At 41.3% G+C, this 13,863-nt stretch overlaps 2 protein-coding genes across 3 annotated transcripts; one reads left to right on the top strand and one right to left on the bottom strand.

Annotated features, from left to right (window-relative positions):
• The first annotated feature begins 3 nt into the window (after positions 1 to 3).
• Positions 4 to 1,752, top strand: EFCAB10 (EF-hand calcium binding domain 10). Of its 2 annotated transcripts, XM_068189640.1 has the most exons (5): positions 4 to 165; positions 282 to 446; positions 722 to 806; positions 1,187 to 1,247; positions 1,350 to 1,752. In XM_068189640.1, the coding sequence occupies exons 1-4, from the start codon at positions 66 to 68 to the stop codon at positions 1,230 to 1,232; spliced, it is 396 nt and encodes a 131-aa protein (XP_068045741.1). In that variant the 5' UTR covers positions 4 to 65; the 3' UTR covers positions 1,233 to 1,247; positions 1,350 to 1,752. The 2 variants fall into 2 exon arrangements, with proteins under 2 accessions (XP_068045741.1, XP_068045742.1); XM_068189641.1 differs by lacking the exon at positions 1,187 to 1,247 and having other exon boundaries at positions 10 to 165.
• Positions 1,753 to 2,293: 541 nt separating this feature from the next.
• Positions 2,294 to 13,341, bottom strand: RINT1 (RAD50 interactor 1). The gene is made up of 14 exons (XM_068189639.1): positions 13,095 to 13,341; positions 11,856 to 12,051; positions 11,460 to 11,701; positions 11,118 to 11,291; positions 10,891 to 11,040; positions 9,551 to 9,707; positions 7,637 to 7,747; positions 7,228 to 7,453; positions 6,502 to 6,639; positions 5,553 to 5,752; positions 4,150 to 4,364; positions 3,307 to 3,487; positions 3,105 to 3,223; positions 2,294 to 2,524 (listed from the first exon to the last, which is right to left on the bottom strand). The coding sequence occupies exons 2-14, from the start codon at positions 12,030 to 12,032 to the stop codon at positions 2,311 to 2,313; spliced, it is 2,304 nt and encodes a 767-aa protein (XP_068045740.1). The 5' UTR covers positions 12,033 to 12,051; positions 13,095 to 13,341; the 3' UTR covers positions 2,294 to 2,310.
• Positions 13,342 to 13,863: the final 522 nt, after the last annotated feature.

Below are 13,863 nucleotides of genomic sequence, written 5' to 3'. Positions count from 1 at the left end.
CCCCGTGCCCGCTCGGCTCCCGCCGCCGGCCCCGCCGCCGCCTCACGCCGCCCCGGCACCGCGGGATGGCGGCGGGCGAGGAGCAGAGCCGCGAGTACCTGCGGCGGCACCGGCTGCCCGAGCTGCTGCACCGCCTCGGAGCGCTGCTGCTCTTCCACCGCCCCGGTGCGCGCAGGCCCGGCCCCGCCGAGAGCGGGCCGGCAGCGGGGGCAGCGGGGCTGCGCGGCCTCCGCTCCCCGGCTGAGGGCCCGCTGCCCGCGGGCACTCTGACCTCGTTGCAGAGCGGCCACGCGAGTTCCTGGTCCAGGTGCTGGAGCGGGTAAAGGCTGGGAGACGAGCCGAGGGCGAGTACCCGTTCCTGATGGACGAGGCCAACGTGGACGCCATGTTCAGCCTGCTGGATGTCCTGGGCCGGGGCTACATCAGGCCAGCGCAGTACAGGGAAGGTGCGTCCACCTGCAAACCAAACTGTTTGCTTGCACAGAGTTACTAAAATAGTTTCAAAGTGACCCATCTGTATGCTTTGAAATTATCTGAACAGCTGCCCACACGACCTGGAACTTGGAAAGTTGAAAAAAGTTACACGTGGTTAAGTTTCCCACGTTTAAGTTATATGTTATTAATGCTACACACGTTTGCCTTCTGTTACATCGAGGCACCTTTAAATTTAAATCTGTCTTTCCGAAGACTCGCGCAAGTAATTCTCTTTTGTTAACTTTAGCCCTTAAAACTTTGGGACTGAGCACTGAGGATTTGGAGCTAGAAGATGATGTGGAGATCACACTGGATGTTTTCAAGAAAGGAATGTAAGTTTAATTGAAATTGTGGTGTTGGTTTTGTTTTGTTTTTTTTTTTTTTTTGGAGGGGGGTACATATGCATAAGAGATATTTTACTGAGATTTATTTTTTATTTACAAAGCTGTATAATTAACAGATAATTTAATTGCTAGTTTAAGCTTGACTGTGTCACTTTGTATTGCAAGATTAAAAAAAAAGGTCAGTTACTGCCTGACCTTCTTGTCTTGCTGTAAGGTGAACCAAACTCCATGCCCTGCACTACCTCCGTTTCAGGATCCTCTCATGGTACCTGCCCCTCAGGTCAGAGTGAAGGTCATCAGGCAGCCCAGGGGTTAAAATACTGATCTAGAAATGTGGAACAGTGAGACTCTGTTGTCTTCTTTGTCAGGGCTGGTATCACAGCTGGAGATGAAATAGGTTCAAAGTTCAAATAATTCCTCATAATCAAGGTATGGTTCTAGGAGCGATTTTTAGTAACTGTTGCAATCGCTGAAAGGTAATGAACTAATTATCCTCATTATCTAACTAGAGATTTTCTTTTTCTGTCTTAGGAAGAAAAAGATGCTGGAGAGCTGGTCTGTGTATTAGTTTGCCCAGTCGTCTGCTATATATATTAAAAGCAGGCATCTTCCCCAATTTTTCTTCTGGTTTGTCAGCTGTGAGGAGTCGACTTTAAGCAATACTCTCTTTTCTCTTTTTCTCATTTTCCCTGCCCTTCAGTGGAGCAATCAGCTGAAAAGGACAAGTGACAAGAATGTGTTGATGTCCAGCAGGCAGTGGAAGGAATAGAGTTAAGAATTGCTGTTCTTAATATAATTAGTTGGTTAAAAAAAAGAGTAGAGATCTCTTTTGCAACTGAAATAGTATTTTGGAGTTGCCTCCTTCAGGTTATAGTTTACAGTTAAGGATTGTTACCTGTTGGCTCATTAGCACTGAATAAAATTAAGTTGGTTTTTGGGCTTGTGCTGCATTTTGGTTTTCGGGTATTTGTAAGAAAAAAACAACTTCAACAAGTATTGTTTTTTCTGTAAAAGACTATCTTAATTTGTATGAAGAAAACCATGTCACATTCCTTCCTTCTGCATTGATTATATACATTTTGAAACAGAACATCCATTACCTGGAATCTGGAGATGTAAAACATCTGTGTTTAACTGAAGACTGACCAGTTCATAGGGAACTACGTTGTACAAAAATGCATTTACACTGTAAATACTCTGTGTTCCTTAGAATGATGCAGACAAAGCAGACTATTCATTAGAGATGAATAGTTTTGGCTTCCAGATGCAATGGCAAGGTGGCCATGGAAAATAAGATCTGCACAGTTCAACACCAAGTCAGTAGCATTTTGAATTTTTTCTTTGAACTGTATAGAATAAGGCATAAGATTAGATTAAAATAATCTCTCAGCATACAGAAATGAAACAAGTAAGTATATTACAAGATACTTGCTTTGCTTTTGCTTGGAATAAGTAATCTAGACCAAGTTATTAACCATTTCTGAAGAAGTCTTTATTTTCCTGTATTTGGCCAGCTAGCTCTCAAACTGAGAAGAATCTCGACATCCCTTTGAGCCAGTTTATAAACTCCAAGTTCATTCAGTGCTGCTGTTGCAGATGGCTGGCTTGGCTTTAGTGGTTCATTTTCTGAAGCTGACTGTAGGACATCCTTCAGAAGCAAGGCAGAGCCAATATTCAAGTTCAGGATAATGCAGGCTTCTTTTATGCTAGAGGAAAAGTTACATGGATTAATGTAAGCAGCACAAATTTAAGTGTAACAAAAGTCCCTTCCTTGCTCCATGTTGGTTTAAAAATATTCAGATTTCAGCCCTAATTAGCTGAGGATTTTGATGCTGGACTATTCAGGACACTCTGGGCTATTGAAATAGACTAAGCAAAAAGAAAGTAGCACCTTCTCATCCCTGACAGCAACTAGTCTGCCTCACAAGGTAATCCTGAGGAGGAAAATAGTTTAAAGTAGTCCTTCTAACAATAAAGTTTGTTGTGTTGTAACTGTATCTTTGACTAGTTTCTTTGGGCCCAGTTTCAGAGGTTTGTGCTACTTAATATTCCTTCCATAATTTTATCTAGACATCCTGACTACACAAAATACTCCCAAGACACATGCAACAGTCTGTTGCTGCAGAATCAACCTTCCTAGCTGAAAATAACAGACACATTTAAATGATCCACACATTTAAAGTGTGGATCAAAACTAACTGTGAAAAAATCTTGGTTTTAAGTAGAACACTTGTATTTCTCTGGACATTTTTGAAATTCCAGTAGATCAGAAGTTTGCCTACTTACTGCTTGAAGTAATTTTCTGGCCTCTTGCAGTAGTGTGAAAATAGGGGGAACAAATTCCGATTCATGTCGAACTGGAGTTGTGCTGCTCCTCCTTCATTGAAATGATTTGCCATAATGATCTACAAACACAAAGAGGTGCATCTGCTGTTTAAGCCAGTCCCTGACATCTACATAGCATTGCACAGGTCACACTGATACCCACTTCCTGATAGATGTACAGATCCACTTTCTCTGCAAGCATTTGCCAGAAAATTTTAAACAGTGAGTGGCAGAGTTGCTGCTCCAGTTGCAGCAAACGGTCTCGCAGTGTCTGCAGCATTGGGCATGCCGAGCTCGACAAAGACATCACTGCTTGCTCTGCTTGAGAGGGTAAAGACAACCACCTAAAAGAAACAATTGCACTGCAGTCATTAGAATGAAATTATTCATATTACAACAACTGAAGTTAAAATTACCCTTTAAAAAAAATCTTACCCATTTACAATGTTTCAGAGACAATCCTTTCCCATTTCTAATCTAAAAGTTATCAGTCCAATGCTGCATTTGAATTTCATTTAATATTGAACTCATGCTTTAGTTATAAATCTCTGAACATGTCATTCTTGGGAACCCCATCTAATCTGAAAATCACTGAGTTCTATTCCTTTTATTATGTACTTCAGAAATTCTACTCAGAAGAAAATATTCAAGAAGCCCTAGGAGTCTGTGAAGATAGAACAGTCATGACAGGCCATTTTGCATAAAATCTTCAATACTACTATCAAGAAAATAATTCCTGCTCAAAATAGAAAATTAGAACAATCCAGAATCTTTCCTATGGTTTTTAACTAATACATCCACTAATTGTAGAACTACTGTAAAAAACACAGCATAACAATTGTCCCCAGGTAAGAATAAAGAGAATTTTTCAGCACTTCTTACCCTGAAGCTTTCCTACTCCAGAAAAAAAATACTGCCTATGATCTATTCTTGCCTTTATTTACCTCAGTATTTTTAACAGGAAATAATACTATAATATGCAAAGAGATTAAATAAACAGAACCACCTCTCTCTTTTGTACAGCTTTGCAGCATCTTTGACCTCTCTGAAGACATGATCTACTTGTCGTGTCAGCATGTCATGCTTCAGGCGCTCCAGGAGGTTGATCATGTCATCAAAGACAGAGCTCTCCATGGACGCCAGCTGTCCCAGCTGGAGCTGGCTCATGGTGTCACTTTCTGCACAAACCTCTAGCTCGGCCTGCTGCAGCTGCAAGAAGAACTAGGCAAACAAAACCAGAGAGAAACACCACAGAAAATAATCTTACTCCTTGAACTTTTCATTGGTACTTTGTTAGACACATTTGTAGAAAACACTCTCCTCTGGTACATTTATAAAGTTAAATTTTTAAGATTTTTAAAACACTTTCTTATCCTTCCCTGTGGTCCTGATTTAGTGAAAAACAAAACATGGTGGTTTAATCCTAGAGATGGAACTGATACACCTTTCAGATACAGCAACAGATAGGTAAAGGTAACAGATCTAAAAAAACACTGAAAAGATGTTCCCAATTTGACAGCAGCATGCTTTTAAAAAACCCTACCTTGGCCTCTTTAAGATTTGCAAAAGTAAACTTTAATTGTAATTTTTTAGCAATGATTATTCATTGAATCACAAATTTACTGTGCTGACAACAGCAAGAAAATCAGTTTATCGAGATCAATGCGACATTGTGGTAACAGCTGGTTGGTTTGGCTTTTAAGCAGATCAAGACACTGTAACAGATGTAGTTTTATAACATGAAGGCTGCTGTCCTATCAAGTCAAGATTATCCCCTGCTAGAGCCACAGTTTCCTGTGAAGACAGTAAGAATTTGGAGGCTGCCCACAGCCCACACAATGCCTTATGCTGCACGCTCCATGTGTAACAGGTTTTTTGACCTTCAGCATCAATAGCTGTAGAAAAGCTGAAATTCTGCCCTAGGCCGTGCTGCCACCAGGCTGTTGTCCAGCAGTCACTAATTCCCAGTTATCAGTGAGTGGCCTTTCTGGGCCACACCTGAACTGTGCTGCAAACACATGGGATTTGTTTAAGCTCTCCTGCCACGGGAGGAGTTGAAACACCAGGCAAAGGCTGCTGCTCTGGTTCAGAGATCTCCAAAACCAATTCACTATTTTTTACAATAAAAAGCATGTAAAAGAGATGAGTTTTTTGATCTCTTCAGATTATTCCATTTCCCAGGCTCTCTGCATTTCCCTAGAAAGTTTTTAATTGGCAGCTTAGGCCTCAAACAATAACCTGTCCTTATTTATACATCTTTTACTAAATCCAAATTTATATATCAATCTACTTTTTCAGTAATTCTCCTGAATATACCTAAAAAGTGCTGAAAATAAAATGTTTGTTATGAAACAAACATCCCAAGTCCATTTAAAAATATTTTTTTCCTAAAGAAGAATATTTACTTACTACATTGTCAGCCCAGTCTGCCAACACTGTTGCTATGTAGTTAACAGCATTAAGGATTGCACAGTATCGGAATCCTAAGGAAGCTCTTGTCTCTTCCTTCATTACTTGAGTTAATCGTATCCTGAAATCATCAACTAACTCCTTCTGTAGGCCCAGGAACTGGAGTTTTCTGGAAGCTGTTGGAAGATTCTTATACCTGTCTGGAAAGACATTAATAAAATGTTTTTAGGCTTTCCAACACTAAATAATAGCTTTTCAAAAAGAAACACCACAGGCATCAGGTACATACTTGCACCATTCACACCTATGAGAACATCATATAGTCAGTATTTAAATGTCAGTATTTAAAACAGCTGATATTTCAGTGTTTTCAGGGAAACTGCCCATGCAAAAGCTAAACATGCAACGACTTTCTTCCCCCTCCTGATTCCACAGCAGTTTGTATTCCAACACTTCAAGCAATGTGGCAATACCACACCCTCCAGCATGGCCCCTAAAGCATCCTCACACAGAGAAAGACAAAGCCATTGAAGGTACAGTGGTCTTCTGAAAACTTACTTACTCTTATGTACTGTTGCAAAAAAAGAGAAGTTACTTAATAGCTTCTGAATTGTCATAGATTCAAAAGGACTATTAGAATTTATTACTGAATTGAAACAAATTATATTCTGCCAACTATGAGAGAATATGGTAAATATCAAATGTATATTTTTAACTATTATTTTGCAAACATGTCACTAGGTCAAGATTATTCATGCATGAGTTAGTATCCAAGATACAAAATGAACAGGAAGTTTTTATTAAACAGCAAACATCACAACTTTGCAAGATTATTTGGTGACTACTGCTGACAATGAATATTTAGTAAACTATTTAGTAAAGAAATCTTTTAGCTGAAGGGTTTTTGCTGTTCATTACAAACAAGAGCAATGCCCATAGATATAATTACCTGTTATAACTAACAAGAGAGTCATAAAAGTTTCAGCACAGTCTGGAACTTTCATTTCATCTACATCAGTGATATCTTTGTACTGTGATATCCATGCAGCCTCTGATGAAAGCATAGAGTCCATTTTCTGAAGAGCAACTGAGATGCAAAAAACTTGTAAGTTGAGTTTTTAATTTGAAAAAAAATCTAACAAAAGCCCTCTAAAATATACTAACATAAAGGCCTTACCTCTAATAAGTTAAATTCTGCATTTTTAGTTTATAAAAGCTACTGACAACTAGTTTCATACAAAACCAGCTCCAATGTATCTGCATTTGCAACGCTGTTAACAGAGTTAAATGCCAGAATTTATTGGGGGTTGGTTTTGTTTTATAATAGTTGGGTTGCTCCTTTGCAATATATTTCTTCTTCATTTCTCAAAAACTAATACCTTGCCCTTATTTCAATTCAAAGTCCACCTCTGTCTGCACACACATAACATTTGTCTAAAAATAAACCCATTTGATTGCATCTAGCTTAGAGGCAAGAGTCCCACAAAATGCAGAGGTACTTTTGAAGCCAAATCAATTTTTATTCAGAATAATTACAGAGCATAAAAACACATTTGTTTTTGGGAGTAGCCCTGTCCAAGTGACTTAGCCTATTTAAGAAGGGTAGCTGTGTAAGTAGACACATACTTTCTGACTCTGCAATATAAAGGCCAAGAAAATGCACTGGAAGTCTTACATTTTTTTTCCACTGTTAGCCACCTTTGGAAGCAGGACTCCTCTGACAGAATATGCATGCAACTGGGAAAGCTGCTGAGATAACCATGAACGCTGTATAACTCTCTCTCAAACAGAAGTACCTCATCCACGAGGTGACAGAAGAGTGTATCATCATACAACAGGCAGGGAATATCAGCAGCCAACTTCTCCAAAATCAGCATCACTAGAGCACGAGAGAACTCAAGCTTTGGAAAGGAAAGAAGTGAATGTCAGAGACAGGAAGTACTGACGTGTGCAAACATGTACACAAGAAACTGCTACTAGACTAAGTCTCACCACGTACACGTTTCAGTGGAAATGGGCCAAATATCTATCAGAAGCTGATTTAGATATTTACATTCACATTTAAAAACCATTTAATTACTTACCCCAGCATTCACTGAAGATCCTGCCTTGTCCAGTATTGGCTGGATTTTGTCATCAAGGAACTTTGAATGATTTCCAATCCACATAAGTACTTGTGTTAAATACCACTCAGGCTTATTTAAAAAAGAAAATAAATTATTAAATGCATCCAAACATTTATTCAAGTGCTACTAGTATTTTAGGACAAATTTCTGAAAATACAACTCTCTTTCCCTGTCTTCTCTTGATCTCAGGTCACACAAGTCTTTCACTGTGTTTTACTTAACTTTCATTTATATAAAAGCATTGTCAGAAAAATATTTCTGGATTTTCTTTGTCTTAAATGTACCAAATATTGTGTTTCTCAAGCAAAAGTTCAATTTCTATTTCCCCTTTCTCTACTGCTTTCTCACTCATGAGAGCCTTGTTTCTGCTTCATATACTTCTTCCTGTTCTCCTATGTGGCCCTTATTTCTTGGTTCAACAAAAAGGATGTGCTCCTGAGAAAAGCTCTGCTCTTACTGTTATGGTACCTAACCTCAGCCCCACCTTCCCCCTAGAAGTGGGGAATCTATCCCCTTCTCATTTCACATTTTAATGCCTTTAAGCTTTTTCAAGTTTCCACGCCTAAAAATATGGGCTGCAGGTTTTGATGAACACTTCTTTCAGTGTTAGTGCAACTGGAAGCAGTTCCAGTTTCCTCACTCCCAACAGCTAAAGAACCTTCTGCTGAGGTGCACTCACATTTTGTGTGTCTGTTTCTCACCTCTGCATTCATTTTCACTTGTCTCATTAATTTTATCATGCTTGGGTTGCTGGGTTTTTTTTGACAGTCCTTCCCCAGGTGGGCAAGGTCATTGTGAACTCTGAGTCTCTGAAATACTGTTAATCCTGTCCAGGTTGCTGTCTTTTAAATATTTTACATTGATATTTCCTTTATTGTGTTAGCCAAGTAATTACTAAACAATAAAACCCCAAAACCTAATCCAAAAACTCAACCCAAATTTCAGCAATGCCCTGTTAAAATATCTTTCTGACCTGACACTAGATTCCCTGTAAACTTTTCTTAAAAAGTTCTTTTTTAAATAGTTGTTCACCTATTGTTTGCAAATTCAATGTCTTGAACATAAATTTTCAATTTGCTCTTAAAAAATTTTTGTTCATAGCTAAAATACCTCTTTCCCACTAACATACACAACAGTATTTCAAAGAGCTCTGTAGCAGCATCTGTCAAGATTGCAAATGTATTTAGATTTACACATGATGGTGATCATAAGCAGACTTGTGCAACAGGACTGTTACAAAACAGCTCTCAAACTCTGCTCCAGGTCTTGCAGTGGCATTAATGCAATTAAACCCATTCCAATGGTAATACTCAGATAAAAATCCTCAGTCTTTGAAGGCAATTCACAGAAAAAGTGAGTCAGTTTCCAACTGATAAACTCAGCATCTCTTGTTTTATGTCAATTAAAAAATTCAACCCATTAAAAAAAAAGAACTATTTAACAGTACTTTGGACTAATTACATTTCATAGCCAATATTTTCAGTTACATGAAGGTAGCAAAACACAGTGCCAAAAATCAAAGTCACAGCCTTTGAGATCAAGAAATACAGAACAGTGCAAAACCATTTGCAACAAGACAGAGGAAATTAATCAAAACCTGTGAACAGATGGGAGTCAGTCTAAGATTGTAATGATGCTTTATGAAGGATCTGGGCAAGGAAAAAATATTGCCTCACCCAGAGAAAAAGCCTGTGTCTCTGAAAGGTGTCCAAGTGCTATCTCAATGTCTGTCCACGCTTAGGTAGGCACAAGAACTGCACAGTTTTGAAGAATCCTAATTTTGGAAAATGTGAAATCTATACAATTTAAACACAGCAATCTAGAGGTTGTTTACAAAGCAATTTAGATATGGCAAACCACTTTCTCCCATACCTTGTTAAGAACATTGGTTTGTTTATTTCCAGTGAAATGATACTTGAATCTTTTCTGAAGAGGATTCAGCATGATCTGTATGGGAAGGACGACTGGTGGTGAAGGGGGTAAAGGGTACTTTTCTGGCAATTGTTTAGGTTTGGTTAACAGCTCATCTCTAAGTTTGACAGTCAAGGATGCACATAAGTATTGAATTACCCCAGCATCATCATTTCAATAGAATGGGCTTATAAAAATGAGCACTGCTTAGTTCTACGCCATTGACCGAAGGCAGTATTATGAAAACAATACAATTCCTTATAAAAGATACGCAAAATATTCCACTTTATGCAATACTAAATATAACTCAGGCCTTTAGGGATTGTTTTTTCAATGACAATACATATCCCTTAAGTCTGTTTGATTTAGGAAACTTGTAAGAACCCAACAAACCACCATTGTCAGAAACAAACACAGTGGCTGTTCAAGAGACACAGTTATTAGTATTTGTTAAAGGAGGATAAATACTCCTGGGATTAATAAATGCAACACATGATTTCCCATTTTCATGTAATAGATTTAAGTGAGCCATTCTGCCAAACCAAAATTGTTACCAGCTCAAGATTGTGTACAATGGCCTTGGCATCTTTCTGCTGTGTGATTAAAAAAAAAAAAAAAGGCAGCCACAGTCACACACACACACACACAAAGGCTTAGTTGAACTTGAGTTTTAACTAATTTTTTGTGAATTATCTAATTCATAAAAATCAGGGACAGAATGAGCAGCAGTGCCCTCTGAGCAACCTCAAAGGCAGACTATGATTGCTGCACAACAGAAATCCTCCTGCAGTCTCCCCTTTTTTTAATTCCCCTTCCAAGACATGTATGTTTAGTTTTCCCTTCTTTTCCTTCTGGGGCGGGACATATTGAAGTGATTAAAGCTTACTTCACGTAAGCCTTTAAAAGGAAAAGCATTAACTATGTCTGATAAAACACATATCACCATTTTTTCATTAACATGCATGGGTAATGGTTCCAAACAGTGTAAGGCCAAATTCTTATCAACCTGAACTGTCAGCTACCATGAGAGCAATGGATCTGATGACTTGGAGTTAAAATGTTGCTACTGACAAAAAGGAAAACTTTGGCACTTGGCATTTTCTAAATGCCAAAAAAACCCAAACAAACAAACAAACAAACAAAAAACAAACAAAAAAAACACACCTAAAAAACTCCCAAAGTAACATAAATTATATTCTGTCTTTAGGGAGAATAAAATTTTAAACAATTCTCCTTGAGAATGTACATCTCTAACAGGTTTTATTCTTGCTAAAATACACTGCAAGAATTTAAAAGGATACGAGGTTTGCAGTTTCAGAAGCTGACAGAACAGCATCTCCAAGCTGTTGTACACCTCAGGAGCATTGGCTGGTGCAGCAAGGCCAAATGCCTGGGACTGAGGTGGCCCCACAAAGGGCCAGCGGAGCTGTGTCAGCACCTCCTCAAAGTCACTGCAACACAAAATAATCACTTGGACATCAACTGACAGTACAACATAAAGATGGGAGAGTCACAGTATCTCTCTTACCTTGTCAATTTGTCCTTAAGGATTTTATGCCAGAATTTAACAGTGGATCTCACAAACGCAAGAAGATGAGAACAAGATGACTCCTGAAGTTTAATATCCAGTTCTGCCATGAATGCTAGAGTACTGGCTGCCTCTGGAACATTGTTGGTCAGCAGATATTGCTGAATGCTATCACTAAAAAACACAAAAAAGACAAGGCCAAATATTAATTAATGACAACTGTAAAGAATAATTTGTATATTGAAAAGTAAAGACAAAACTTTTATTGAATTTAAAATATTTTAATAACGGGATAAACCAGGTCACCAGTCTCAGAACATACATACAGTACTCAGAAACTACCTCAGCTCTTCTATGCGAGAAATCCACTCGAGGTAGGCCAGGTGCCGCTCGATCTCTTCTACCTGACCTATCAGCACATCGAGATCCTCCATCCATGGCTGAGCTTCCAGCAAGTGGCTACTGATGGACTCAGACAGAACAGTTTCCTCCTCTAGAAGCTGGCTCAGAGACTTTTTGGAATCTTCTGCATTCTTTAAGGCATTCTGAATTCTTTTAGGGACTTCTGAAGAAACTGTAAGTACCTGCATTGACAGGGATGTATCAAGGCAGACATAAATCCACTGCACTGTGTAGAGCAGTACCATTTGAGATACTGATACATTTCATTTAGTTTCATATTCTCAGTCATACAGCATGTTCAGAAAAAGAAAAAAAATGAAACAGAAAGATGCTTACCTGTTCTTCTAAGTGTTTTTTGTTTTCAGATAGCTTTTCAATCAGGCTGTCTAGCTTCCCCAGGGAATCATAGTCACTTCCAAGTTCTCTTTCCACAAATTCAGAAACATAGTATGGGATATCACAGTGGTCTAGATCTCTAGTGACTTCTTTCTTTCTAACAGCAATGCTTGCCATGTTTTCTTTCTCTGCAATACTGAGTATACGATTTCTAATTAGCCGACACTAAGACAGCACTAACAAATATTATCGATTGAGGAACAAAACTCCATGAAAAGCTGGGTAGTTCAATTTAAACTGAGACTGAAATACCATATTCATGAATTATACTGCTTTAAGTGAGACAATTTACTGGCTTAAGTCTGAGGTCTGATAAAACCTTGCTGACATATCCAACTGGTGATTTATTATATATTAACTGCTGAAGAGAAATAAATCTGTTAATTTCTTCCTTCCCCAAAAGCATTAACTCTATTAAAAATAGCTCAAGAAATATGTAGTTCCTACATATATAATATAGAAAACTTAATAAAAACTACAAAAAGAATATTTTAAAATAAAAAGGAAGATAAGGTTCCACTTTCCCTTTTCACAAGTTTAGAAAATTTTACAGATACCAACTCATGCCTACTGCGTTACTAGCAAAGTATCCATGTGGGCCTTATAATAATTTGGAAAGTAAATACATCACCAAAATATTTAGCAAAAAACCCCACACAGTGTAACATAAAAGACACGTGCTGATCCACACATTTGGCAGCATCCAGAGAAACCTAACATTGAGAAGATGTCCACAGTGAAACAAAAAAGGCAACAATGACAACTGGCCAGTTCAATCCTCAACTTCTTCGGGTCACTTTCAAAACAGTATTTAAAAATACAAAACCGATACACTTGCACTTAATCTGCTACAAGCTTTTATTAAATTAAAACCCCTATTAAACTGACAACAGGAGCGAGGAAGTGGTGCAGCTGATGAGCCAGAGTTGCAGAGACTACAGACAGCAGCAGGAAGAACAAACTGGGTGACCAAGGGTGCTGCAGAATAATCAAATAAAGAAAACAGAGCAGTAATACTCCTGTTTGCAGCAATGTAAACACTATACGGCAGGAAAAAACTAACCAAACGATGCTCTTTTCATAATCAGTAGAAAAGGATCGGGTTACACGAGGCAGGAACAGGACTCTGGGCGCATCCTTCCCAGCAGCTGCCTGCTCAGCCCGCGGCTCAGCACCCACCTCGGCCAGAGGGCCGGGCCCTTCCAAGGGCCGGCTGAAGGCTCTGCGGGCTCCGGGAGGCTGCGAGCGAACCGCCGCCGACCACGGCCCGGGCTGGGCGGCCGGGCAGCCCCTCAGCCGGGCGGCGGCTCGGCGAGCCCTTCCTCCCCCGCCACGGGCGCCGGCCGACGAGCCGCCGCTTCGCCTCGCACGATGGCGCCGCGGGGACGGGAGGGCCGCGGGGGCCGCCGCCCGGAGCCCTCAGCGCGCTCCCCGCGCGTCCCGGCGGCCGCAGCGCCTCCCCCGCCGCGTCAGCAGCGCCGCGGGTGACGGAGCGCGGGGCGCAGGCGCGGCGCCGCTCCCGTGAGCCCCGCCGGCCCGGGGGCGGTCCCGCCCCGTGCTCCCAGGGACACGGCCCGGCGAGAGCCGCGTCCCGCCGGCCCGGGGGCGGTCCCGCCCCGTGCTCCCAGGGACACGGCCCGGCGAGAGCCGCGGCCCGCCGGCCCGGGGGCTGTCCCGCCGGCCCGGGGGCGGTCCCGCCCCGTGCTCCCAGGGACACGGCCCGGCGAGAGCCGCGGCCCGCCGGCCCGGGGGCGGTCCCGCCGGCCCGGGGGCGGTCCCGCCGGCCCGGGGGCGGTCCCGCCGGCCCGGGGGCGGTCCCGCCGGCCCGGGGGCGGTCCCGCCGGCCCGGGGGCGGTCCCGCCGGCCCGGGGGCGGTCCCGCCGGCCCGGGGGCGGTCCCGCCGGCCCGGGGGCGGTCCCGCCGGCCCGGGGGCGGTCCCGCCCCGTGC

Source organism: Anomalospiza imberbis, chromosome 5, assembly GCF_031753505.1.
Source record: "Anomalospiza imberbis isolate Cuckoo-Finch-1a 21T00152 chromosome 5, ASM3175350v1, whole genome shotgun sequence".
Taxonomy (NCBI): domain Eukaryota; kingdom Metazoa; phylum Chordata; class Aves; order Passeriformes; family Viduidae; genus Anomalospiza; species Anomalospiza imberbis.
Note: the sequence above shows the minus strand (reverse complement) of the source record. Positions and strands in the feature narration are given on the sequence as shown.

Bases quoted from the DNA above. Each gene is read 5' to 3' on its own strand.
- EFCAB10 (XM_068189640.1), top strand. From the start codon at position 66: ATGGCGGCGGGCGAGGAGCAGAGCCGCGAGTACCTGCGGCGGCACCGG. The intron at 166-281 runs GTGCGCGCAGGC...ACCTCGTTGCAG, and splicing joins GCTGCTCTTCCACCGCCCCG to AGCGGCCACGCGAGTTCCTG. The intron at 447-721 runs GTGCGTCCACCT...TGTTAACTTTAG, and splicing joins GCCAGCGCAGTACAGGGAAG to CCCTTAAAACTTTGGGACTG.
- RINT1 (XM_068189639.1), bottom strand. From the start codon at position 12,032: ATGGCAAGCATTGCTGTTAGAAAGAAAGAAGTCACTAGAGATCTAGAC. The intron at 11,702-11,855 runs GTAAGCATCTTT...CTGTCAATGCAG, and splicing joins AAAAACACTTAGAAGAACAG to GTACTTACAGTTTCTTCAGA. The intron at 7,748-9,550 runs GTATGGGAGAAA...TTTTTAAATAAG, and splicing joins AAACCAATGTTCTTAACAAG to CCTGAGTGGTATTTAACACA.